Source organism: Plecotus auritus (genome assembly GCF_963455305.1).
Source record: "Plecotus auritus genome assembly, chromosome: 9".
Taxonomy (NCBI): domain Eukaryota; kingdom Metazoa; phylum Chordata; class Mammalia; order Chiroptera; family Vespertilionidae; genus Plecotus; species Plecotus auritus.
In genome coordinates, this window is record NC_137783.1 from 43234164 (window position 1) to 43261611 (window position 27448).

Consider the following 27448-nt stretch of genomic DNA (forward strand, 5'->3'; position numbering starts at 1 on the left):
GGGCCATGCAAGAGGCAGCCGATCCATGATTTTCTCTTACAATTGATGTTTCTATCTCTCTCCCTCTCCCTTCCTCTCTGAAATCAATAAATATATATATATATTTTTAAATATATTTTATTGATTTTTTACAGAGAGGAAGGGAGAGGGATAGAGAGTTAGAAACATCGATGAGAGAGAAACATCGATCAGCTGCCTCCTGCACACCTCCCACTGGGGATGTGCCCGCAACCAAGGTACATGCCCTTGACCGGAATCTAACCTGGGACCCTTCAATCCCCAGGCTGATGCTCTAGCCACTGAGCCAAACCAGGTAGGGCCAATAAAAATATATTTTAAAAAATAATAAAGTGGATTAGTAATCTAAATGTAAAGCAAAACTAAACAACTCATAGAAGAAAACATAGATGTAAATCTTTATGACCTTGGGTTTGGCAATAGGATCTTATGTATGACACCAAAAGGAGAAGCAACACAAGAAAAAAAATACCTAAGTTCAACTTCAAGAAAAATCAGTAAAATTGCGCATGAAGCCGAAACCGGTTTGGCTCAGTGGATAGAGCGTCGGCCTGCAGACTGAAGGGTCCCGGGTTCGATTCCGGTCAAGGGCATGTACCTTGGTTGCGGGTACATCCCCAGTGGGGGGTGTGCAGGAGGCAGCTGATCGATGTTTCTAGCTCTCTATCCCTCTCCCTTCCTCTCTGTAAAATATCAATAAAATATATTTTTTAAAAAATTGCGCATGAAAAGATACTATACTATTACGCCCTGCTGGAGTGCTTCAGTGGTTGAGCATCGACTTGTGAACCAAGAGGTCACAGTTTGTGTTCCTGGTCAGGTCACATGCCTGGGTTATGGGCTTGACACTCCCCCCCCCCCCCCAAATCTGGAGCATGCAGGAGGCAGCCAATCAATGATTCTCTCTCATCATTGATGTTTCTACCTCCCCCTCTCCCTTCTTGTCTGAAAAAAAAAAAAAAAAAAAAAATATATATATATATATATATATATATGTATATGTGTGTGTGTGTATATATATATATATATGTATATATATATATATTCATATATATATATTCTATATACATAAAAGCCTAAGCAACTGTTTGACCAGTAGCTATGACACGCACTTGACCACCAGGGGGCAGACGCTCTAGCCGGTAGGTTAGCTTGCTGCTGGGGTCTGGCTGATCAGGACTGGGGATGCCCTGGAGCCCTCCAGTGGTACCAACCATGCACCAATGGGGTCCCTTGGCCTGGACTATGCCCTCTCGCAATCCAGGACTCCTTGGGGGATGTCCACAGGCCAGGCCCAGGGACCCCACTGGTGCACCCCACTGGTGCAGAAATCCATGCACCAGGCCTCTAGACCTCTAGAGTGTGTGTGTGTGTGTGTGTGTGTGTGTGTGTGTGTGTGTGTGTATATACATATATATATATATATATATATATATATATATATATATATATATAAATGGACATGATGGTTGCACATTATGAATATACTAAAAGCCAGTGAATTGTACAATATGAAATATGTAAAACAGTGAATTACATGTTAAGAAAATTTTATCTCAAATTATCAAAATTTAGGGAGATGCCACAAGATATATCCATTCTTCCAAGTACTTGAACTAGAAAAAAAAGGGAAGGGGAGAAAAACCACAAAATGGCGGCGGGCTCACGCGATCACGTGACTTCCCCGCCCTCACCGCCACCCCTTCCCCCTCCCCATCCTTTGGAAAGCCTTTCCCGCAGAGCTCGCGCCTGGACACAGGTGGGCTCATTGTTGCTCATTGTTAGGCGAAGCCGAGGTAACCTTCCGTAGGCACGCTCTGGTTCTAGCTGCGTAGTGAAACAAGCGGGAGAGCGCGCACGCACTACGTACACTCGGCGCCACCCCGCGGAGAGATGGGTAGGAGGGAGAGGCGTGGAGGAAGAGGGGGAGTTGGCGCATGCGCCAGAGGCTGACGGGTTTGAAATGGCTTCGGTGTTAGCCGGCAGCCGATTCAGGTGAAGGTCTGGTCCTCTCCTTTGAAGCGGTGCCGGCGGAGCCCGGGTTCTTAACGTCCTATCGGCCCGCGGAAGGGCCGGGAGCGACCGTTTTGGTAGCACGGCATCCCTGGGCTTACGACGGTGGGGTTCTCGTGAGGCTGGGGCGGGAGGGACACGGTCTCTTTTGTGCGGGGCGGAGCAGGCCCCGCGCGGCCGGCCCTTCCCCCACTCAGGCTTTTCCCTGTGGTCCCTGAAAGGCTCCCCCAGCGCCCCTCAGCCTCGGTCTAGTCGATGGGATTGCCGACCTCCATCCCTCGCTCTCGAGCCGTTGCGGTTTTAGCGCCCTGGTCTCCGGGCCGGGGCGTTGGGACCACTCGGGGCGCCGTGGGTTTGGGGAGATGAAGGCTTTCTTCGTGCGGCCCAGGGATTCCGGGGACCAGGGCGCTCTCTATTCCTCTTTGGGTCCTTCGCCCAGTCTCCTGGGACGCAGGGTTCCGCCTTCCCTGGTCTGAAGCCCGCGAGGAGCTGGAGCTGGGGAGGAAGATGGATGGCAGAGCTCCGGCTCCTCCGAGTCGCGGGAGGAGAGGGTGCGCGGGCTGAGATCTGCGCCTTTTCTGGCTTGCATTTTTTTTGAGGGGGGGGGGCCGAGAGGATCTTCGCGATGCTTCTGTAAAGGGCATCCGTTATTTCAACTGTCTTTTCCCTCGAGGGAGGGAAGAGAACAGGGACCCCTAATTTCTTACCTATTTGAGAAAGTATGGAGATGTTCGTTATTTAAATTATATTCTTGAATACTTTTCCTCGTTGTCTTCCAATTTCCGTTATTGGTATCACCACTTTGAACCCCCGAGTCATTGCCAAAAGAAGCATGCAGGCTCTATTTCCTTTGAACATAAAGCTGTGCGCTTCTTACTGGTAAGAATTGGGTAGATAACAGCGATGGCCTTGTGTTTCAATGTGACAGTTTGTAGCCGAAAGTGCCTTTCTTGTAAGTCTGCCCCTAATGTCACGTATTGAGGTTGGATACTTTTGTGAACTACCTGATGTAAAAATGTTTGCTGCATATCGGACCTTCATCTGCCCCTTGTTATTTGTACGTAGAACTGTGAAGATGTCCTTGACAAAGTGAACATTTCTTTTGTGATATGTATGGTTCGGTTGACCTTTAAAATGTGGATCCTTTCTTAACAGATCGCTGCTATAGAAGACAAGCAAGCGAAGGTTTCCCCCCGGCTTTCACCATGGCTCAGTTTGGAGGACAGAAGAATCCGCCATGGGCTACTCAGTTTACAGCCACTGCAGTGTCTCAGCCAGGTCAGACTCCTGAGCACATGCACTGTAAATGGGGCGGGGGTGACAGGGGAGTGGGCTGCATGGTATAACGGAATCAGGCTATGCATAATACTGTAACATATGTGCAAATGATGTGTCTTTTAATTTTGTCTGTGAATCTCTTTTTTAAAAAAATTCATGGGTTAACTAGCAAAAAAACACACCCTGTTTTACATAGCAGTTTGGAAGTTTTATAGTTTTAAAAACGTTAAGTTGATTGACCTAGTTGATTTAGTTATGTTAGAGGTTAGCAGCCACTCATTCATTAGAGGTTACCAGAATCATTTGGCATGTTAAGGTGCCAGTATTCAGAAGTCATACAGTTAACCTTTGAACACAGGAAATGGTTAGGAGTATGGAACCATCCCACGGGAAAATCCTGTACTACTTTTGACTACCCCAAAACTTAAATTTTACTAATAGTCAGTAGCCTGCTGTTGACTGGAAGCCTTACTGATAACACAAACAGTTGATCAACACATTTTATATGTTATATGTATTATATACAGTACTTCTTACATTAAAGTAAGCCAGAGAGCCCTAACTGGTTTGGCTCAGTGGATAGAGTATCAGCCTTCAGACTGAAGGGTCCCAGGTTCGATTCCGGTCAAGGGCATGTACCTTGGTTGTGAGCACATCCCCAGTGGGGGGTGTGCAGGAGGCAGCTGATCGATGTTTCTCATAGATATTTCTGATTCTCTATCCCTCTCCCTTCCTTTCTGTAAAAAATAAATAAAATATATTTTTAAAAAAAGTAAGCCAGAGAAAAGAAAATGTTATTGAAAGTATAAGAGGAAATACACTTACAGTATTGTACATATTTATTGAAAAAATCCATGTGTAAGTGGACTGCAGTGTGCTGAGGGCTCAACTACCTTTTTTATGTTTTTTTCTTATTTTTTATTTATTGTGTAAAATTTTACATATGTCTTCTTCCCCACCCCTTGACCCCTCCCCCCCCAGCCATTCCCACTGGGCAAGCCCCCACCGCCCCAGTGTCTGTGTTCATTGGTTATGCTAATATGCATGCATACAAGTCCTTTGGTTGCTCTAACTCCCCCCTCCCCTGGACTGCTGGACTGTACTTTTTTAAAAGTTTATGTTTTTATTGATTTTTAGAGAGAGGAATAGAGAGAAAAACATCAATGAGAGGAACATCATTGATATCTTGGCTCCTGCACGCCCCCTACTGGGAGCATGACTAGTTTTTAATTGTTTGAATTGAAAGTAGAAAAACCAACTTGAAAGAATTTAACAAGCAAAGGAAAAATGTATAAAAGGAGCAAATGAATATTTACATGTTCAAAATAAAGAATGTCATTGAAAATTTTGTTTCAGTAAAGTTCTTCCCATTGCTCTTAGGAAGAATGTTTTTACTATTTCTTGACTTGTGGTTTGAATTTTAAATAAGATTCTACATAATGAAAACTTGAGTTTCTTTGAGTATCCAGAAAAGTTCAGCTTATTCTTTTAATTTAAATATATTTTTATTTATGATATATCTGATAATTAAATCTATTAGGTCAGTCAGCTTAACCTTTGAAAAACTATAAAACTTCCAAACTGCTCGCTCTTTGCTGCATTTTACTTTAAATATTTATTTTGTAATTTGAGGTCAATTACTGAGACACTGTGATCTTCTAACTTGGGTATCTAAAATTTGATAGACATGACTAGTTATGTAGGAGACCTTTCTCCTTAAAGGAATGGATACTTTAAGGGTTTTTATTTTAATTACTCTTGATTTGGGGGGAATAAATGATCAATAGTTCTGTAGGCAACTGGAAATAATATGAAATATAGGTATAAATTATATTTCAGATTCAAATATTTCTCCTCTATGTTAGATAATAGTTTTGACTTAGTTTTCATGAAATAGGAACTATTAGCAACTACTGTGTGTCCAGAAGCAAGTACTGTGTACTGATATTTTGGTAAACTGAACATGTTTTTACCTGACTTTTCAACATGTGATTTGTTTTAAATTCATATCTGTATTATTTAAGTACAGTAGCTGTTATGGTGGAATTCTGTCTGTAGTTCTTAACATTTGTATTTTAATTACTTAAATGTATATTATTTTTTATTTTTATTTTAAGACTGAACAAAGGAGACACCAAAGAGTTCATATGTAAATAATGGGATTTGTGTAAGCATAGCTTGTATTTGTGCTGTAGGAAATTATTTGTGGATTTTTTTTGTCCCCTTCCCCCCCTCCCCTCCCACTGACCTCCTCCAGCCTGCCCCTGCCCCAGGCCTGCACTGCCCCGTTGTCTGTGTCCATGGGCCATGCATATATGCATACGAGATTCCCACCCCCCCACCCCCCCACTCCACCTCCACCTCCACCCTGCCGCCAGAGTTTCCGCACTCTGTTCCATGCTTTCATGTCTCTGGATCCACTCCGTTCATCAATTTATTTTGTAACTTAGATTCCACATACGAGTGAGATCATGTTATACTTGTCTTTCTCTGACTGACTTATTTCACTTAGCATGATACTCTCCAGGTCCCTTTTTTTCTTTCGTCCTTTTTAAATTGTGAATATTTTTATTGATTTCAGAGAGGAAGGGAGAGAGTGAGAGATAGAAACATGCTGTCTAAAAGGATAAGGGATTCTTCTTTTTTACTGCTGCATAGTATACCATAGTGTAATAGGAATTTGTTCATTTCATCCACATTGTCCAGCTTGTTGGCATATAGTTGTTCATAGATTTTCCTTACAATCCTTTGTATTTCTGTGGTGTCAGTGGTTACTTCTCCACTCATTTCTGATTTTATTTATTTGGGTCCTCTCTCTTTGTTTTTTGATAAGTCTGGCTAACAGTTCATCAATTTTTTTTATCCTTTCAAAGAACAAGGTCTTGGTTTCATTGATTTTTTTTGTATTGTTTTTTTAGTCTCTGTCATTTATTTCTGCTGTAATCTTTTATTTCCTTCCTTCTACTTACTCTGGGCTTTTCTTATTGTTCTCTTTCTAGTTCTTAAAAAAATATATCTTATTGATTTTTTACAGAGAGGAAGGGAGAGGAATAGAGAGATAGAAACATCGATGAGAGAGAAACATCAGCTGCCTCCTGCACACCTCCCACTGGGGATGTGCCCGCAACCAGGGTACATACCCTTGACTGGAATCGAACCTGGGACCTTTCAGTCCGCAGGCCGACGCTCTATCCACTGAGCCAAACCGGTTAGGGCTCTTTCTAATTCTTTAAGTTGTAGGGTTAAATAGTTTATTGTTGATTTTTCCTTTTTCTTTTTTTGAGGTAGGCCTGTAATGCTATGAACTTCCCTCAGAACTGCTTTTGCTGTGTCCCAGAGATTTTGGGTTGTTGTGTGTTCATCTTCCATTTGTTTCCATGAAGTTTTTGATTTCTTTTTTGATCTCATTGGTAACCCATTCATTGTTTCACAGTGGAATGAAATTAGAAATCAACTACAGTAAAAACAACCAAAAACATTCAAACACATGGAGGCTCTTTTGGGTTTAAATAGTCTGTTTATTCAGTATATAACAGCTACTAGTATGTTACAACATGAACATTTCAGTCATATGAAACTGATTTTACATTTTAGAAAATAATGTATTTTATATTTGTCCTTGAACATTTAACAAAACAGCCCTTAAATTTACATATTTACCTAGTAGCCTGTGGTCATTTAGGACTCATTTCATAACTTTGTAGAAATATTGATATATAATGATAAGCGTATTTGTTTAAGGTGGTCATGAGACCTTCAACAAACATACTGAATCAGATAAATGAACAGACTTTCCAATATGGATAATTGGAAAAGTTCTCCTGCTGACAAGTGTTTAGCCACTTATATAGACAGAAAGATTAAATCAGAGGTTAATAACTTTTTGCTTTGCAAATTACAGAATTATCTTGCAGAATTCGATTATAATAATTCTTAAGACTAAAGAAAGCTATATGCAAATATGCAAGGATAATTTCTCAGATATACACAAAAGTGAGTCCAGAACTCACTAAAAGCTGTAGGAAAAAAAAAGCTGGAGGAAAAAAATAGACTTTCTGGCTCTGAGCCCTTTTTCTGTGGCAATTATCAATACTTTCCAAAGTTGTGGAAATTGGTACCAGCAGAGTGCAACAGAGAAGATCTAAGGTCAGAGCTCACGTGGCTGAAGGAGGTGCTTATAATTTTAAATAATAATAACTTTTCCTAGCATCTTTCCCTGTTTTGTGTTTACATGAGAATTTTGCTTCTATTATTCTAGAACAGTGGTTCTTAACCTTTTTTGAAAATCTGATGAAAACTGGAATTTCTGGTCTGAAATTTTGCATACAAGTTCAGAAGGTTAACAGAATCCACTAGTTAGAATCTGTGCCTTAGATTTTGGAACCTTTTTCTCTGTTCTCATTGCAATTAACCTCATTTTGAATGGACATTGGTGTTAAGATGTTCCCCACTTCTTTCTGTTTAAATACATTTAGTTAGTCCTGGTTTCTTCTTTCTGCCCATCTATGACATCTGACTTACCTTAAATGTAAAAGAGAAAAGATTAATGGGGTAGCCTGCCAGTGTTGCTCAGTGGTTGAGCATCGATCTTAGAACCTGGAGGCCACGTTTCAATTCCGTATATGGGCTCTATCCCCAGTAGGGGGTGTGCAAGAGATTGCTGACGAATGATTCTCATTGATGTTTCTATCTGTCTCTTCATCTCCCTTCCTCTCTTTGAGATCAATAAAATATATATATATATTTTTAAAGATTAATGTAGTAAGGATTTAATACTATGTATATAGGATATTTGGAAAGTTTTTCCCCCCGACCTTAGGATCTTCTTTTTTTTTTTTCTTTCCTCCTTTTTAAATTGTGAATAGTGTTTTTGTAGGGAATAATTTGTAATTTCCCGGAATCCCAAACATGATTTCTGGGACTTGTTTGTTTTCTGTTTTTGCCTTTGTTGTTGGTTTGTTTTATTTATTTATTTTTATTTTTAAATATTTTTATTGATTTCAGAGAGGAAGGGAGAGAGTGAGAGATAGAAACATCAATGAGAGAATCATTAATCGGTTGCCTCCTGCACACCCCCTACTGGGGATGGAGCACACAACCTGGGCATGTGCTCTGACCAGGAATTGAAGCAGTGACCTCCTGGTTCATAGGCCAACGCTCAACCACTGAGCCACGCCATCCGGGCTTGTACTCTTAAACAACTGATTGATGGTGAATATCACACTCCTAAAGATTTTCTGGGTTATTGTAGACTAGGTACTTTAGTTAGTTCATTAGTGTTCTCTATTCTGTTCCTATAAAGAATATTATTCTTTCTATAGGATTATTAACTATAGGATTAATAGCTATAGAGCAGCAATTTTTGAAGTTATTCTTGATGCAAGCAAGATGGGAAAGGGAGTGTTCCATGAGCAAATATTGCTTTTATGGTAATCTCTTTGAGAGTCATAATTTTTGGTGGAATATTAAAGGTTCTAAGAAATTCTGAAGTAAAAATATGTGCTTATTTTACTGTTTGATTTTTTTAACATTTTAACATGCTTTTATTGATTTCAGAGAGGAAGAGAGAGGGAAAGAGATAGAAACATCAATGATGAGAGAGAATTATTGATCGGCCCCTCACCGGGGTTCAAGCCCCACAACCCCGGGCATGTGCCCTTGACCAGAATCAAACCCAGGACCCTTCAGTACACAGGCCGACACCCTATCCACCAAGCCAAACCAGCCAGGGCCACTGTTTCTTTTCTTTTCTTTTTTTTTTTTTAAAGTATATTTCTTTATTGATCAGCTGCCTCCTGCACGGCCCCTACTGGGGATCGAGCCCACAACCCGGGCATGTGCCATTGGCCAGAATCGAACATGGGACCCTTCAGTCTGTGGGTCAACACTCTATCCACTGAGCCAAACTTGCCAGGGCAGGGCCACTGTTTCTTATATTTTTTAAAACTTGGACCTCTTTTTGTCAAACTTTAAAGTCCTGGAGAGCTAGTTACTGTTTCAGGAGATACAGTTTGGTGAAATGCAGTGCTAGACTGTAATTTTTTTTTTTTTATTTTTATTTTTTATTTTTTATTTTTTTAAATATATTTTATTGATATTTCACAGAAAGGAAGGGAGAGGGATAGAAAGCTAGAAACATCGATGAGAGAGAAACATCGATCAGCTGCCTCCTGCACACCTCCCACTGAGGATGTGCCCACAGCCAAGGTACATGCCCTTGACCGGAATCGAACCCGGGACCTTTCAGTCCGCAGGCCGACGCTCTATCCATTGAGCCAAACCGGTTTCGGCTAGACTGTAATTTTTAATTGATTGCTTTTTTGCATTTAATGGAATTGCATAAAAGCATCAAGTAAAATCTTTCTTGTGTTCTCTTCAGCTTTTAGGCCTTAAACATTAAGCATCCGTTAGCCTTTAAACATCCGTTAAACATTAAGTACCTAAACCTGTCATTATGAGCCCTCCACCCAATTACTTGACATATGTAAAGATCATTTTTAGTCACTATGTGGTTAATTTTAGCTCTCATTGCTCAGTACAGTAGTGCACTATAATTAAAAATTTTGTGCTTTTAAGTGTTGCTTTTGTCTTTAGTTTTACATTTTTTAATGCAAAGTAAAAGTAAGTGAATATTCTGTCCAGCAGGAAGTATTATGGATGGATCACTTTCAGCAACATTGCCCTTAATGTATTATTATCATCTGCTTCAAGATAAAACAGGAATTTTATTGTAAGATAATTTATTTTTTGTTCTTCCTAAAATACTTCCCCCTTCTCTCTACAAGCAATATGGTTTTGTTTTTTTAGTTTTTTTAAATACTTTTTGTGGGTACTTTTAGCCTCTTGGTTTAGGTAAGGTTGGTTAGGTTCATTCTGTATTTTAATTTTATAGATGGATGTTTTCTTGTATCATTACATGAACATTTAATATTAAAGTCATTGGGATCTGGTATGGTACATTAATCAGTTAAATTCAACAAGCATTACTGAAAACTTTTCTCTGTGTTTTTATTAAACCATGGCAGACCATAATGCATAACTAAGCTGTCATGGAAAATTCTTGGAAAGGACCCAAATAATCTTGATCCCCTCCCCTCCTTTTAATCTCATTTTAGCTGCATTGGGTGTTCAGCAGCCATCACTCCTTGGAGCATCTCCTACCATTTATACACAGCAAACTGCATTGGCGGCAGCAGGCCTTACCACGCAAACCCCAGCAAACTATCAGTTAACTCAAACTGCAGCATTGCAGCAACAAGCCGCAGCTGCAGCAGCTGCATTGCAACAGGTGAATCTCTAATAGGTTTTGATATGTGACCTAGAAAACTATTAAATCTGTGTAACAAGGGTAGGCACCTTCAGTTTTTAAAGAATGAATGGTTGTGGGTTTTTATTATGCTTAGTTTTTTCTGGAGATAAAAATTACATATGCCTAGGACCGTGGTCGGCAAACTGCGGCTCTTTGGCCCCTTGAGTGTGGCTCTTGCACAAAATACCACGGCCTGGGCAAGTCTATTTTGAAGAAGTGGCGTTAGAAGAAGTTTAAGTTTAAAAAATTTGGCTCTCAAAAGAAATTTCAATTGTCATACTGTTGATATTTGGCTCTGTTGACTAATGAGTTTGCCGACCACTGGACTAGGACATAGTGAGGAGTATAGTTGCATAGTCAAAACTATTAAATTGGGCAGTTCATATATCTTAATTATTTGAACAAAATTCAGTTCTTGTTGGATCCCAGAGTATAATCACTATTTTGTTTATTTTGGATGACATTGCGCTGTTCCAGAAAATTTTAGTATAATTCTGCTTATATATTTATATGCTTGTATTTATATTGCTTTTTGATAATGAATAAAACTAATATGCATATTTTTCTTTAAAAAATCTTTTTCCCCCAGCAATATTCACAACCTCAGCAGGCCTTGTATAGTGTGCAACAACAGGTTAGTTTACATCTTTCATGTTAAAAACTGATTTTTAAAGAGTGTTTTTTTCCAATTTAATTCATATACAATTTATTTCTTGTCAGCTACCTTAATATGTGATTTGAATTCTTTTGGCGTATGTAAAAAAAAAAATGTCTTCAAGGAAAAGAAAGATAGGAGAGAGGTCCTGAAAACCCAAATCTTCAACTAGCAGCCAGTGTTTGCCACATGTTTCTAAGAAAGCATGCAGAGGGTAATCTAGAAAGAATCCCTCTGTTTCTGAGTCCCCAATACTCCTGTCTGGAGCCTCTAGTCCTACTGTGCTGTACTAGGTTACATGTGAAAACGAAAAGCTTTTTCCCATGAAACCTAAACCCTGGATAGACATTGGCTTTCAGCCTTTATTTTTTAAAGCAACACAACCTCTCCCTTTTTCCCCAATGATATTGTATACTGAAACCCAATACACAAAATACTAAAAATAGAGCTGTTGAAAATGGGAGGAAACCTACTCTTGTAGTTCCCACCCTACTCCCAATTTGAAAACTCCTGACTAAAACCAAGTTTCTTTGGTCCCTTTTCCCTAGGCTTATACTCTAATTGTGTTTCTCAAGGTCTCATATCTGTGATGTAGGAAGAGCTAAGAAAAACAACCTCAGGAGAAGCTTGTCAGGGAAAAGCATTTTTCCTGCAGAAATCTAGATATGCTCTAGACTAAGCACCCATTCTAGACTTCTCCAGAGTTAAGAGGTAGTCTTCATTCTTTTTCAGGGCCTTTAAAAAGCTTCAGGAAAGTATAGCGGTCAGGAAAGGAAAAGGATACAGGAGAGGGGGACCAAAACTTGGATCCAAAGACACTGCGGAGAAACAGGCTTCTCAGTCTGTAAGCTCTCATTGCTAGATCCATGCCCCAATTTCATCCTTGGCTTAAGTCCTTTGGGGTTTCAGAAGCACTGCATTTTCTCTGAAGATTACACTATACCACAAATAATTGCTTTAAACTTCTAAAAATTGACTAGAGATGGATGTTAAAGTTGGCTCTCTTGTTTTCAGAACACCCTTAGACTTATTTCAGTACTGTTAATGAAATAAATATATTACTAAAGATTATGTGTTAGGTTGAACCATATGAAAATGCCAATACTCAAAATTATTTTGACTGAAAAAAAGGCATTACTGTCCGGCTGGTGTTGCTCAGTGGTTGAGCATTGACCCATCAAACTAGATAGTCAAAGTTCGATTCCAGGTCGGGGCACATACTAGTACAGGGGTGGGCAAACTTTTTGACTCGAGGGCCACAATGGGTTCTTAAACTGGACTGGAGGACCGGAACAAAAGCATGGATGGAGTGTTTGTGTGAACTAATATAAATTCAAAGTAAACATCATTATATAAAAGGGTACGGTCTTTTTTTTATTTCAATAGTTTTATTCATTTCAAACATTTTAACAAAAAGAATGTAAACACTAATTATTATAATTTGAAACTTCAAAAAATGGAGGAATCATAGCACAATAACATACCTTATATTGAAGATGGCAAAGGCAAAATAAAATTGCCTAACAAAGGAAAGGTACAAATGCCTTTCAAATTAAACTTAAATATAATAAAATAATTTAAAACTAAAACAAATAGAAAAGAACAAAATGTGTAAACAGTAAATTAAACATTTTCTTTAGTGCAACTTCCAAATTATGCCCGGGACGTAGATGTAGATGGCAATGTAAACTGGGTTGAAAGGTTTTTGGTCTTTAAAACATCAACTTCAGTGGGAACAGTGTTGTTGGTCTCCTTTTTAGCTAATGCTCTGATACTGTGCTCTTCAGGGGTGTGTCTCCCTACATCACCATGATAACGTGTCTACGCATTCCCAGGGTGATGTCGGGGGACGCATCCGCGGGCATTACAAGGAGCCTCTGGAAGATTGAGAGGTTGTTCCTTCTACTGAATGGGCGGATATAAATCTGCCCACTCAGAAGAAGGAGCTGCGGCCGTGTTTCCCGACGTTGCCATGTTAACACTGCTGCTGGTGAAGGAGTGGAGGGGAGAGCAAGAGAACCTTCCGCTCTTTCGGCTCCCCGGGCCGGATAGAACAGCCGAATGGGCCGGATCCAGCCCGCGGGCCGTTGTGCCAAGGTTGCGGGCTCGATCCCCAGTAGGGGGCGTGCAGGAGGCAGCCAATCGATGATTCTCCCATCAGTGATGTTTCTATCTCTCCCTTCCTCTCTGAAATCAATTAAAAAATATTTTTTTAAAAAGACATTACTCTTTTTTTTTTTTTAATAAAAAATTTTTATTCTGTCTAGATGAATGAATTTAAAACCAACTTTTCTTAACTTAGCAGCCTATAGCTGAGATATCTGGACCTCTAATAAAGCCAGCAAAGTTACTGTTTTACTTTGAGGCTTTAGTGAAAGCTCTTGCAGTCAGCTGAAGTGCTTCATCTTCAACAGAGAACTGTTTCACAGACTCGTGGAGAGGATTATGACAGTCACTTTGGAGTACATACTTCTAATGACATTGCTTAATAACTTTATACCACTGGACTGAGTAGGGATTTCTAGAACTAATGGAGAAGCTGATGGGTTCATAAAAGCACCAACCCAAGATCAAACAGAACAAGAATTAGATGGGCTCTAGCCGATTTGGCTTAGTGGGTAGAGCATCGGCCTGTGGACTGAAAAGTCCTGGGTTCGATTCAGGTCAAGGGCACATGTCAGGGTTGCTGGCTTGTTCCCCAGTATGGGTCGTGCAGGAGGCAGCCAATCAACGATTCTCTCATCATTGATGTTTCTATCTCTCCCTCTCCCTCTCTGAAATCAATAAAAATATTTTTAAAAAAAGAATTAGATGGGACCGAATGAACTGATGAAAAAACAAAATTTTTATAGCCTTTTTGTTTGAAACCTCTAATTTAAGTTCTTTATAGATATAAGGAACTTTTTTCTCTCTTAAACTATCTTTACCTAAACAATTTACTAGATTACACCTTTGCAAACAAAAATGAACATTTATCTTTTCTCCCTATCTGATCCCTAAAAAATTAAAAAGCTCTTACTGAGTATTTTTTTAAACTTCACCGAAGGATATCTTTTTATTGATTTTTAGAGCAAGAGAGAGAGAGTGAGAGAGAGAGAAATAAATTGTTCTGAGAGAGAAACATCTATTCATTGCCTCCTGTACGTGTCCCAACCAGGTATTGGACTCCAATCCCAAGCATGTGCCCTAACCGGGAATAGAACCTGCAGCCATTTTGGTACATGGGATAACACTCCAACCAACTGAACCACTCAGCCAGGTCATTGAGTATTCTTTAAAAAACAAAACCAAAAATATCCCACAAATTTTCTTATTGAAGAACTAGAGGGCCAGTGCACGAAATTCGTGCATGGGTAGGGTCACTACACCTGGCCAGCGATCGGGGCCTGCCTTCCTCTGGCTGCCAGCTGGAGCCTTCCTTTGTTCCATGCCGCCCCCTGGTGGTCAGCGCATATCATAGCGAGCGGTCGAACTCCCAGTCGGTCGAACTCAGGACAATTTGCATATTAACCTTTTATTGTATAGGATAAAAGAATATCATTCATTTTTGACTTAGAGAAAAATAGTAATTTGCTAGATTTAACCTATAAATCATGGTGACTCCATGTCAACTGAGTGTTTTGAATTAGAACTTCATATAGGTTCTTTTAGCCTAGCTTAAGTTTCTATTCCAGAGTTTTAAAATTTCCCCCTTTAGCCCTAGCCAGTTTGGCTCAGTGGATAGAGCGTCGGCCTGCAGACTGAAGGGTCCCAGGTTCGAATTCGGCCAAAGGCACATGCCCGAGTTGTGGGCTCAGTCCCCAGTAGGGGTTGTGCAGGAGGCAGCCGATCAATGATTCTCTCTCATCATTGATGTTTCTATCTCTCTCCCTCTCCCTTCCTCTCTGAAATCAATAAAGAAATATATTAAGCCCTAGCTGGTTTGGCTCAGTGGATAGAGCGTCGGCCTGTGGACTGAAGGGTGTCCCAGGTTCAATTCCATTCAAGGGCACATGCCTGGGTTACGGGCTTGATCCCCAGTAGGGGGTGTGCAGGAGGCAGTCGATCAATGATTCTCTCTCATCATTGATGTTTCTATCTCCCCCTCTCCTTCTCTGAAGTAAAAAAATATATATATATATTTTAAAAAATAATGTAATTCTTTAAAAATAAATATTCCCCCTTTATACCAATTCCTTCTACTTTATGGTAATACTATACTTAGCTATTGCTGGAAAAATTATGTCAGACTGTGTTGTCTTTTATAATTCCAATGCAGTGGCAAAACAGACCATCAGGAGTGCTTCTCATTTTACGGGCATATGTATGAATTGGATAGCCAGTGATATTTTGATACAAGTAGCATATGGATGATACTGAATAATTTCTGTAACATGGTAATTAACATGTGACATAACTAGAAACCTTCCCCAGTAGGGACTTAGGGAGGTTTTCTGTGGGTGTTATTCTTATAAAATAAAAAAAAGATGACTTTCTTACTTTTTTTGAATGAGTTATATATCAGGTCTGCAGTTGTTGAAAGTATCTGTAGGAAACTTTATACCTAATGACCTGTTACTTTTTACATATTTCTCAATTAGAAGTAGCCACATAATAGGAATTTTTTCTTAAATGAAGAAAGCATATATGAGACAATTTTGATTGATCCTTTTCTTTTTTCTTTCCTGTTTGTGTGTTTTCTATTTTCAGTTGCAGCAACCTCAGCAGACCCTTTTAACACAGGTTAGTTTGATTTTCTTTTGGGTATTTGAATGAAGAGTAGAGCAAAGTTTTTCTTTGAGGGTTGAAAAATGAATATTTTTTGGATTCACATATTAGTTTAGCACTATGCTAAATAAAAATGAAAAGTATGTTTTTGTTTTTTATAGCTTTTGGTTGCAGATTGAACTGTGATCTAGTTTGAATAAATACTAGTATAAGGTCTTATTTTAAACTTAATACTGATAACTGGCATTTATATTTTCTTTGAACGAATATTTTTAGGAAATTTTTGTACACATTACATACCTTTTTAAGGTTGACCTTAAAGGTGAAGTAACTGTTTACATTATCAGCTTAATTTTTAGTAACATTAAAAAATTCTTTGCCCAGCCAGTGTTGCTCAGTGGTTGTGCTTTGACCTATGAACCAGGAGGTCATGGTTGGAAACTATGTCAAGGCACATGCCACAATTATGGGCTCTAACCCTGTAGGGGGCATGCAAGAGGCAGCCGATCAGTGATTCTCTCTCATCATTGATGTTTCTATCTCCTTCTCTGAAATCAATTTAAAAAAAATTTTTTTTAAGGTTTTGAACTTTGGATATGTAATGTTTATTTTAGGTTTCATGGGTCAGTTAAAATCTCTTGCATTTCTTTTTTCTTTTTTATAACCCTTATAAAGTATAAAAACTATCCTTGGCTTGTGTGCAGTACAAAAATCATAACCTGTGTGTTGAATATCTTTCCATGTGCCATAGTTCACTGACTCCTGGTATGTACTTTGAGTGAAATACTGTGCAAAAGTTCAAAAGAAAACACAATCTCTAATATATATTGCACCCATGATTAGGGAAATGAGCAGCTGAGGAATAGGAGTAGGAGAGGAGCTCTTTACTATATAACTTTTTATACCTTTTTAGTCTTGAACCTGTTAGTTGTTTTTTTTAAAGTACACTTCAAATGGACAATCAACCTCAAACTTTGTTGTTGTTATTATTAAAGAAATAAAAATCTAACATGTTTCATATTTTCAATCTCTAATAGTAGAATTTCCAAATTAAGTAGAAAAGCTGTAAAATTTTGTCTTTTCTTAGAATAACATTTCCCAAAGTCTGCCCATAAACCATTAGTGTGTTAGAATGTTAAAGAAATTTCATGAGAAAATAATTTTGTGATTGTAGTTTAAGAAATGCTAAGTTCTTTTACTGTATGAATATAGGACTTTGCTTTTATTTTTTTAAATTTTTGAACTTGGAGACTAGCTTTATTGAGTAGGTGTAAAACAAATCCCATGGTCTGACTTGAAGAATCAGATGATTGCTCCTTTATTTTGACATTATTTCTATTTCTATGCAGACGTTTTAATCAATGTGTTATTTATGCTTGATTGTGCCAGAAAAGACCAATGCAAGTGTTAACATTTTAATTTTTTCCTAGTTTTATTAAGATGTAATTGACATATAACATTGTATTAGTTTAAAGGTACAATATGATTTTACATATATAGTAAAATGATTATTACCAAAGTAAATTTGATTAAATAATTACTTTCACATAGTTATACATTTTTTTCTTTTGATGAGAACTTATGATCTCTATTAGCAACTTTCAAATATACAGTAGTTTTATTAACTACTAGAGGCCCGGTGCACGAAATTCGTGCACGCGGGGGCGGGGGTGTCCCTCAGCCCAGCCTGCACCCTCTCCAGTCTGGAACCCTTCAAGGGATGTCCTTCTGCTCATTTAGGGGATCGGGCCTAAACAGGCAGTCGGACATCCCTCTCACAATCCAGGACTGCTGGCTCCCAACCACTCGCCTGCCTGCCTGATTGCCCCTAACTGCCTCTTCCTGCCAGCCTGATCACTCCCTAACCACTCCCCTGCCAGCCTGATTGATGCCTAACTGCTCCCTTGCCAGCCTGATTGCCCCTAACTGCCCTCCCCTGCCGGCCTGGTCACCCCTAACTGTCCTCCCCTGCAGGCCTGGTCGCCCACAACTGCCCTCCCCTGCAGGCCTTGTCCCTCCCAACTGCCTCCCCTGCAGGCCTGGTTCCCCCAAACTGCCCTCCCCTGCAGGCCTGGTACCCCCCAATTGCCCTCCACTGCAGGCCTGGTCCCCTCCAACTGCCCTCCCCTGCAGGCCTGGTTGCCCCCAACTGCCCTCCTCTGCCGGCCTAGTTGCCCCTAACTGCCCTTCCCTGCAGACCTGATCACCCCCAACTGCCCTCCCTTACAGGCCTGGTCCCTCCCAACTGCCCTCCCCTGCTGGCCATCTTGTGGTGGCCATCGTGTCCACAAAAGGGGGTGGCCATCTTGTGTGTTGGAGTGATGGTCAATTTGCATATTACCTCTTTATTATATAGGATTATTATATAGGATAGTCATCATGTTGTACATTATATCCCCAGAACTTTTTTATCTTGTAACTGGAAGATTGTACTTTTTGACCACCTTCACCTATTTCCCCTATACTCCTCTGGCAGCCACCATTTGGTTCTGTTTCTTTGAGATCTTTGTGTGTTTTTTTAAATTTCACATGAGTGAGATTGTGCCGCACCAGCAGGGCCAGGTTTGGTGAGCCTGAGATGGGGCGGTGAAGAATTAAGAAAAGACAGACAAGAGAAGAAAGCTGGGGCTGGGTGGGACGCTGCCTTCTCTGATGGAGAGACAGCGTCACAGCCTGCAAGCCGAGTCTTTATAGCCAGATTCCACGAGGCAAAGTTAGGGCGTGGTCAAGATGTTTACAACGTTCTCGTGGGCTTCAAATCTTACTCAATTACATGCACCTGATCAAGCTTTGTTTACTTGCTCTACTTCCTGCAGCTTATATCACTTAGCCACGTGGGATCACAGGTTCGGACCATAACCTGTCCAAACACTGTAGCCGCTTTCCAAATGAGATCATACATATTGGTCTTTCTATGACTTAATTCACTTATATAGGACTTTCCTGAGTCTTTATGATGCCACTATGGATTTTGAATTAAGAGAAAACTAAAATAAACACTTTAAAAAATATATGTGTATATACACATATATTTTTTAAAGTGTTTATTTTATGTGTATATACATTTATTTTTTCATTGATTTCAGAGAGGGAGAGAGAGAGAGAAACATCAATGATGTAAGAGAATCATTTATTGGCTGCCTCCTATATGCTCCCCATTGGGGATCAAGCTTGCAAACGAAACAACGCTCAACCACTGAGACACACCAGCCAGGTTAAGCACTGCTCTTTAAACTCATTGTACTACAGTATCTTTTTCCTCAAATGACCTATTTTTTAAATTTGATTCTTTAAGGTGTACATGTGTATTTTTCTAACTTCAAATAAATTATTTTTAGCATTTTGAGTTATTTTTTATTTCTAGACTATTTCTTTTTTATTGTTTTAGATTTTTAAAATTGATTTTTAGAGAATTTGTAGACTATTTCAAATCACTACCTTAATTTGATTTTGATTTTGTTTTATAGCCAGCTGTTGCACTGCCTACAAGTCTTAGCCTGTCTACGCCTCAGCCTGCAGCACAGATAACTGTATCCTATCCAACACCAAGGTCCAGTCAGCAACAAACCCAACCTCAGAAACAGCGTGTTTTTACAGGAGTAGTCACAAAACTACACGATACATTTGGATTTGTGGATGAAGATGTATTCTTTCAGCTTAGGTAAACATTGTTAGGTGTTGGCAGATGCTTTTTTGTATTTAACATTATGTATATTGATAGTACCTGCTTAATTGTGCATAGGATTGTGGTTTAGCTATAATCTTATGTTTTAATCATTTAGCTTGTCATACTTGTACCCATGATCTTTTTTAATGGAGAATGTGACTGAAGTTATCATTTGCTTATTAAATGAACTAGTTATGTGAATTTTTTATAAACATTTTATGGGAATGAGTTATTTCTAATTTTTTCATGTTTAGACATACAATGAAATTAGGGATTGAAATAATCACATGCCTTTTAAAATTTATCTTCTCTTTCACTTATCTAGTGATGCATAAACTAAAAACATTCTTTTTATAAAATTTTTAAAAATTGATTTTAGAGAGAGAGGAAAGGAAAGAGAAATAGAGAAACCGATTGTTGTTCCACTTATTTATGCATTCATTGGTTGATTCTTGTGTAAGCCCGGACTGCTGATCAAACCCACAACCTTAGCATATCTGGAAGATGCTACCTAGCCAGGGTACTAAAAACATTTTAAAATTAAAATATTAATAAATAGGATTGAGTGATTGGTGAACTAACATAGCCAAAATAGTATTTTGTTACTGAATTTCCTTAGCGATTTCAAATATATTTCTAATGACCTTACTATATGATTTTTTTGAAAGTGGGTCTCCTATTTTTCCATTTTATATGCCTTTCTGTCATCTTTCCAAAGTCCAAAGCAAATTTTATATGCCTTTCTCTCATCTTTCCAAAGCCCAAAGTATGAGGATTACCTACATACTAAAATCTTTTTTTAAAACACATGTTTTTATTGATTTCAGAGAGGAAGGGAGAGGGAAAAAAATAGAAATATCAGTGATGAGAGAGTATCATTGATCAGCTACCTCCTGCATGCCCCACACTGGGGATCGAACCTGCAACCTGGGCATGTGTCCTGACTGGGAATCAAACTGTGACTTCCTGATTCATAGGTTGATGAGCTCAACCATTGAACTACACTGGCTGGTTGTTTTATTTTTTTGTTGACTATATTGAGGTTAGATATAATTTCCTTTTTTTTTTCTTTTTCTTTTCTTGCTTTTGAAATAATGTACTTTAAAATACCAAATTTGTAAATCTTTTTTTGGAGGAAACTCTTTTAAATGTGCTTTTTCTTTTTCCCCCCAGTGCTGTCAAAGGGAAAACCCCCCAAGTGGGTGACAGAGTATTGGTTGAAGCTACATATAACCCCAATATGCCATTTAAATGGAATGCACAAAGAATTCAAACACTACCAAATCAGGTATATGAAATATTGAGTTAGCTATTGTAGAAACTTGGTCACCAAGTTGTCTGATTTATAAAGATTTTTCTTTCATATTTTAAAATTTTGTTTTATTTGTTTATGTTTTGTTAAGAATCAGTCCCAAACCCAACCTTTACTGAAGACTCCTCCTGCTGTACTTCAGCCAATTGCACCACAAACAACGTTTGGTGTTCAGGCTCAGCCCCAGCCTCAGTCACTGCTCCAGGCACAGATTTCAGCAGCTTCTATTACACCACTGTTGCAGACTCAACCACAGCCTTTATTACAGCAGCCACAGCAGAAAGGTATTATATGCAATGTATCTTTGTTTTTTATGTTTCAGACTAATACATAATTGTTAAAATAATAAGAGTATACTTTTAATTATGAAAAAAATAGGGACTTCCAAAATACTTGAAAATTAAGTATTTTGTGTAGACCACTTCTACTTTATTTTTTTTTAATCCTCACCCAAGGATATGTTTTTAAAAATATATATTTTTATTGATTTCAGAGAGGAAGGAGAGGGAGAGAGAGAAACATTAGTGATGAGAGAGAATCACTGATTGACTGCCTCCTGCATTCCCCACACTGGGGATTGAGCCCTCAACCCAGGCATGTGTCCTGACCAGCAATCATACAGTGACCTCCTGGTTTATAGGACTGCGCTCAACAACTGAGCCACGCCAGCGGACCCAAGGATATATTTTTAATAATTTTTGAGAGAGAGGAAGGGAGAGGGAGAGAGAGAAACATTGACCCTTCCCCTCCAGGGCCAAGGATTGAACCAGCAAACTTTTTGGTGTACGGGACAAGGCTGCAAGCAACTGAGCCACCCGGCCAGGGCTAAGCCACTTCTACTTTTATAGCTATTTAGAAACTTTTTTATTTTATTGCTCTTATCAAAAGACGTGCTCTTTGCTAACTTAAACTGAAAACTTTTAGTACTCTGTCCCCATTTTGGTATCTTATCTGTAACTGAAGTAAATGTTTTTGAGCCTTATTTCTTATAAATATAACATTTTATGTACATGTAGAGTTTGGTGATAGCCCTTTAAGTTCCTCATTGAACCATAGAGCATCAAATAAATGAGCTGTGTTTTAAGTTTTCTTTTGCATAGTGATTATTTGAAACTCTGGGATTTTTTAAACAATGTTTAAAATTATAGCCTTGGGTTAATAGAAGCCTATTTAATTGGTATTTTTAAAAAATGTAATAGTGGCACTTTCTCTTTTATTGTAAATTATGATACACTTAAAGCAAAGTGATGAAACGGTATAACATTATTAGTGAACACCCGTGTAAATCACCACTTGGACAAAAAAATACAATATTGCTAGTTAATTCTTTTTAAATAGTTTTACCCTCTAAGAATATATCCTCATAATACAGTTTAGTTTTGTTTTTGAATTTTACATAATCTGTGATTCTATTTATATAATCTTTTGTGTACAAATTTTTTTGTTCAACATTATGTTTTTAAATTTTTTCATATTATTCTGTGTGGCTCTAATGTCTTCATTTTCCTTATTGCATAATATTCCCATAGTATGAATAGTATACAGTTTATCTGTTCTTTGGTTAACATTTGTGTTGTTTCTAGTTCTTGGTTTCTGAAGCTGCTGCTGTGAACACATATATGTGTGAGGCAATGTGCACAGGTTTCCCTAGGGCATATGTTTTCTGGTGAAATTGCTGGGTCTGAGGGTTTGTGTATGTTAAACTTACTAGGTAATACCAGGCTGTTTCCAGACTTCTTGGTTCTTCCATGTATCTGATCTTTAGTCCTATAATTTATTTTTTCCCACTCGTCTTTTTTTCCTTAGAGCAGTGGTCGGCAAACTCATTAGTCAACAGAGCCAAATATCAACAGTACAACGATTGAAATTTCTTTTGAGAGCCGAAAACCGACTTCTGCGCATGGGCCACGAAGTTTCAATCGCACTATACGTGCGCACCTGCACGTGGTATTTTGTGGAAGAGCCACACTCAAGGGGCCAAAGAGCCGCATGTGTCTCACAAGCTGCAGTTTGCTGACCACTGCCTTAGAGGATTTGTTTTCAGTTGTGAATAGGGACTTGAATACCATTTTCCCCCCGTCACTCTCTCAAAAAGCGACATAGCTTCTGTGGGAGGGCTCAAGAAAGCAGTGTTTCTGATGGTGATGTATCCCTTGAGTTTGGTAGATGCTTGAGAGGAGCAATAAGAGCAGTAGAAGAGAGAGAGAAGGGATCAGTGGACTGTGGTAGGGTTCACTTGGCAGAATGGTAGGGAAATCTGTATTGGCAAGGGTTTCCTTCAGTAATACCAGCCCATTGATCTTTATCTGGTGTATTATTTATTACTTAACATAAGAAATATTCGTAAGTTAGCAGGTTATTTTTCTCTCGCAAATCTTCATGAAAAATTTTCACGTATATAAAAATGTTGAAAGAACAGTATAATGATTACTTGTATACTTCCCAACCTGAACATTTCACATTTTATCAGTGTTTTGTCTGCATAAATTAACAAATATACATATTAGCTTAAACGTTTGAAGTAATTACCAGACACTATGACTTTTCACTCCCATATATTTAAGCATGTCCTTCCTAAAAGAGTTTTCCTATATTACCACAATCTATTATCACATCTAAGAAAAAGCATTTAAATACCCTATGTATTTATATTCAGATCTCTTCAGTTGTCTCCCAGATGTCTTTTTAAAAAATATATATTTTTATTGATTTCAGAGAGGAAGGTACAGAGAGAGAGATAGAAACATCAATGATGAGAGAGAATCATTGATCAGCTGCCTCCACACGCTCCCTACTAGGGATCAAGCCCGCAACCCGGCCATGTGCCCTTGACTGGAATTGAACCCAAGACCCTTCAGTCCGAAGGGTGATGCTCTATCCACTGAGCCCAACAAGCCAGGCCCAAATGTCTTTTAAGGTTGTTTTTTCCTAAACAGAAAGCCAAGTTTCATGCATTATATTTGGTTATGTTTCTTTAGTCTTTTTTATTCTAGAATAGCTTCTACTTTTTCTTATTTTATTACCTTGGCTTTTTGAAGAAATGGGCTAGTTTATTTGTAGATTCTTTTGGAATGTTGTATTCTGGATTTGTCTTGATTCCTTGTGATATTTTTACCTTATTCCTCTATCCACCACCATATAAACCTATAAACTCTAGCTTAAGTCTAAAGGAATTAGGCAAGAACATATTATAGGCAATGTTTTGTACTTTATATTGCATCATACTAGGAGGTACATTTTGTGATATACTTCCACTATTATCGATGCTAAATTTGATTACATGATCAAAGTGGTGGCCATAAATATTTGTATTATAAGAGGTTTTTTTTCTCTGTGTAGATAATCTCTGGATGATACTTTGGCACCCTGTGAATATCTTGTATAGCAGTCTTTGGTTTAATATCAGAAGATCAAGGGTTGGCAAACTATATCCCTTTGATTTGGTCCACGGCCTGGTTTAGTGTTGTCCCTGAACTAAAATGGATTTTGCATTGCTAAGGAGTTGTAAAAAAAATACGCAAATATACAAAACTGTCTCCACCATTCATGGGCCAGACATTTTAGCCAACATTTTCTATGTATAAATTTTAACCAGGTAATGCTTTTGAACTTCGTTTAAGTAAAAATGTTTTGTTTTTTTCTGTATCTTTTAAAGCTGGTTTATTGCAGCCTCCTGTTCGTATAGTTTCACAGCCACAACCAGCACGAAGGTTAGATCCACCATCCAGATTTTCAGGAAGGAATGACAGAGGGGATCAAGTGCCTAACAGAAAAGATGATCGAAGGTATGTTTTTAAATATATATTTTTTTATTGATTCCAGAGAGGAAGGGAGAGAGAAAGAGAGATAGATAAATATCAATGATGAGAATCATTGATCGGCTGCCTCCTGCACACACCCCCTATTGGGGATCTAGCCTGCAACCTGGGCATGTGCTCTGACCAGGAATGAACTGTGATTTCCTGATTCGTAGGCCAACCATCAACCACTGAGCCACATTGGCAGGGCCGAAGGTATGTTTTTAGATGGGGATGATGTGATGCACTTAATGCCATAAAAATATGATTAAAATGATAAGTTTATGTTGTATATATTTTACCACAATTCAAAAAAGTTATTTAAAAAAGTATACTGTAAAATCTTACATTAACTTATTTCATGAAGGAATTCTTAGATAACGCTAGAAAAATTATTAATTTTTGAAAATTTTGCTTTTTTTTTTTTTTAAGTCGTGAAAGGGAGAGAGATAGACGTAGATCCAGAGAAAGATCTCCTCAGAGAAAACGTTCCCGGGAGAGATCTCCTCGAAGAGAGAGAGAACGATCACCTCGGAGAGTTCGCCGTGTTGTCCCACGTTACACAGTTCAGTTTTCAAAGTTTTCTTTAGATTGGTAAGTTATTTTCCCCCACTTCTTATTAAATTATTAGTTTTGTAATTTTGTGTAGCTTAGTAGAATGTGTTATATACAGATATATTTTTCTCACAACTTTCATTTCTTTACACGTAATAATTTTAATTTATACAAAGAGGAGAAATGCAATTTGAAGTAGCAGTTTAGTTCTTTGCCAGGATTACATTATTTTCATACACTCATTAAAGATATCAGCTATTGAAAAAGGCAGCCACTCGGTGATGAAGTTATTCGTTAAAGTTAGAATCATTTAAGATCCAGATTTATTAACTTTATTAAGTTTATACATATTCCTTTGTGTATGATAAAATAATAATACAGGAATGGATTAAATATTTCAAGTTAGCTGTGGCAATATAGTATAATAAAAACATACACACATGTCTATATGTTTAAAAAATAAACAAAACATTTTCAGTCTTTGGAATCAAATAATGGGCAAGTTACTTACTAAGAATTTTTGAAGCCCTGCTGGGTTGCTCAGTTGGTTAGAGCAGTGGTCGGCAAACTGCAGCTCGCGAGCCACATGCGTTTCTTTGGCCCCTTGAGTGTGGCTCTTCCACAAAATACCACGGCCTGGGCAAGTCTGTTTTGAAGTGGCGTTAGAAGAAGTTTGAGTTTAAAAAATTTGGCTCTCAAAAGAAATTTCAATTGTTGTACTGTTGATATTTGGCTCTGTTGACTAATGAGTTTGCCGACCACTGGGTTAGAGCATCGTCCCAATACACCAAGGTTATGGGTACAATCTCCGGTGAGGGCATATACAAGAATCAACTAGTGAATGCATAATAAGCGGCACAACAAAATTGTTATTTCTCTCTCTCTCTCTCTCTCTCTCTCTCTCTCTCTCTCTCTCATACATAAATAAATTTAAAACAAAGAATTTTTGAGCTTCACATGCAAAGAGGAAATTTTATCAACTAGCAAGAATTGTGAGTTCATGTATCTAAAGCAACAGTGTGTGTCATTTGTAGATACTCAGTAATGGCTGCAAAGTTGTGATTCATAAAAAGGGAAATTGGTAAATGACTAATTTACTCTAAGGGAAAGGAAAAATTATCTAAAGGCCCTGGGCCCGGCAGTTATGTATAAGAAAAAATAACAGGCAGAAAAAAACAAATTGACAGTAAAATAAAAATAAACCATTACAAGCAGCATTTAAAGCAGTTTCACGTAGGAACAAATAACTGCATTTCAGTGTCCTAAGAGAGTATTGCTGCATTTTAACAAAGTGTTATAATTAATATTCATAATATTGTACTATCAAACGTTAAAATTTCTCTATATTCAGTTCTAGATTGAGTAAACCAGTGTATTTTACTTAATGCTACTCAGTGCCAAAAAATTTTTGCTTGGTGACTTTGCTTAATTGTTATGTAGTTGATTTTCATTTACTCTTGCTTGTGGTCAAGTCAGCAACTACTCTTGTTTTTTACTTTTTAATTAAATTTTTTTATTGATTTGAGAGAGAGGGGAAGGGAGAAGTATAGAGAGATAGAAGCATTGATAAGAGAGAAACATTGATTGGCCGCCTTCTGCATGCCTCCTACTGGGGATCAAGCCCCCAATGCAGGCATGTGCCATGACCTGGAATCAAACCTAGGACCTCTTGGACCTGGGTCAATACTCAATCACTGAGTCACACCGGCCGGGCACAACTACTCTTAATTTATAGTAGTTTTCTTGTTATCCCTGTTTACTTGTATACTTAAAATATGTAGTCTGTATATTTGAGAAAACGTTTTTGGAACCAAAACTCTCTCCAGTCCCAAAGATATTAAATAGAGCAGCTCTACTTTTTAAATCCTCACCCAAAGAGCGAGGATGCTTTTACGTTGATTTTTTTTTTTTAGAGAGAGAGAAATATCCGTGTGACAGAGACACATCAATTGGTTGCCTCCCACATGCGCCCTGACTGGGGTTGGGGATCAGACCTGCAACCCAGGTATGTGCTTTCGATGGGGAATCAAACCCTAGACCCTCCTGAGCCATGCCGGCCGGGGCGAGCAGCTCTACTTTAAACTCATCTTTTCCCAGCTTATAATGCTATTCTGGAAAGAGTTGATATATAGGATGT

General features: G+C 38.4%; 1 protein-coding gene across 5 annotated transcripts in view; it reads left to right on the plus strand.

Moving 5' to 3' along the window:
• Positions 1-1917: 1917 nt before the first annotated feature.
• Positions 1918-27448, plus strand: part of CCAR1 (cell division cycle and apoptosis regulator 1) — a 53825-nt gene continuing 28294 nt past the window's right edge. Inside the window, exons 1-10 of one of the 5 annotated variants that reach the window (XM_080687993.1) lie at positions 1924-2013; positions 3187-3309; positions 10425-10597; positions 11208-11252; positions 15963-15995; positions 19448-19641; positions 20821-20935; positions 21051-21243; positions 24615-24744; positions 25189-25350. In XM_080687993.1, the coding sequence (XP_080544119.1) occupies positions 3237-3309; positions 10425-10597; positions 11208-11252; positions 15963-15995; positions 19448-19641; positions 20821-20935; positions 21051-21243; positions 24615-24744; positions 25189-25350 (1118 nt within the window). In that variant the 5' untranslated portion in view covers positions 1924-2013; positions 3187-3236. Of the gene's footprint in view, positions 2137-3186; positions 3310-10424; positions 10598-11207; positions 11253-15962; positions 15996-19447; positions 19642-20820; positions 20936-21050; positions 21244-24614; positions 24745-25188; positions 25351-27448 lie in introns of all 5 variants that reach the window. The other 4 variants (XM_080687995.1, XM_080687994.1, XM_080687996.1 and 1 more) reach the window with 4 other exon arrangements.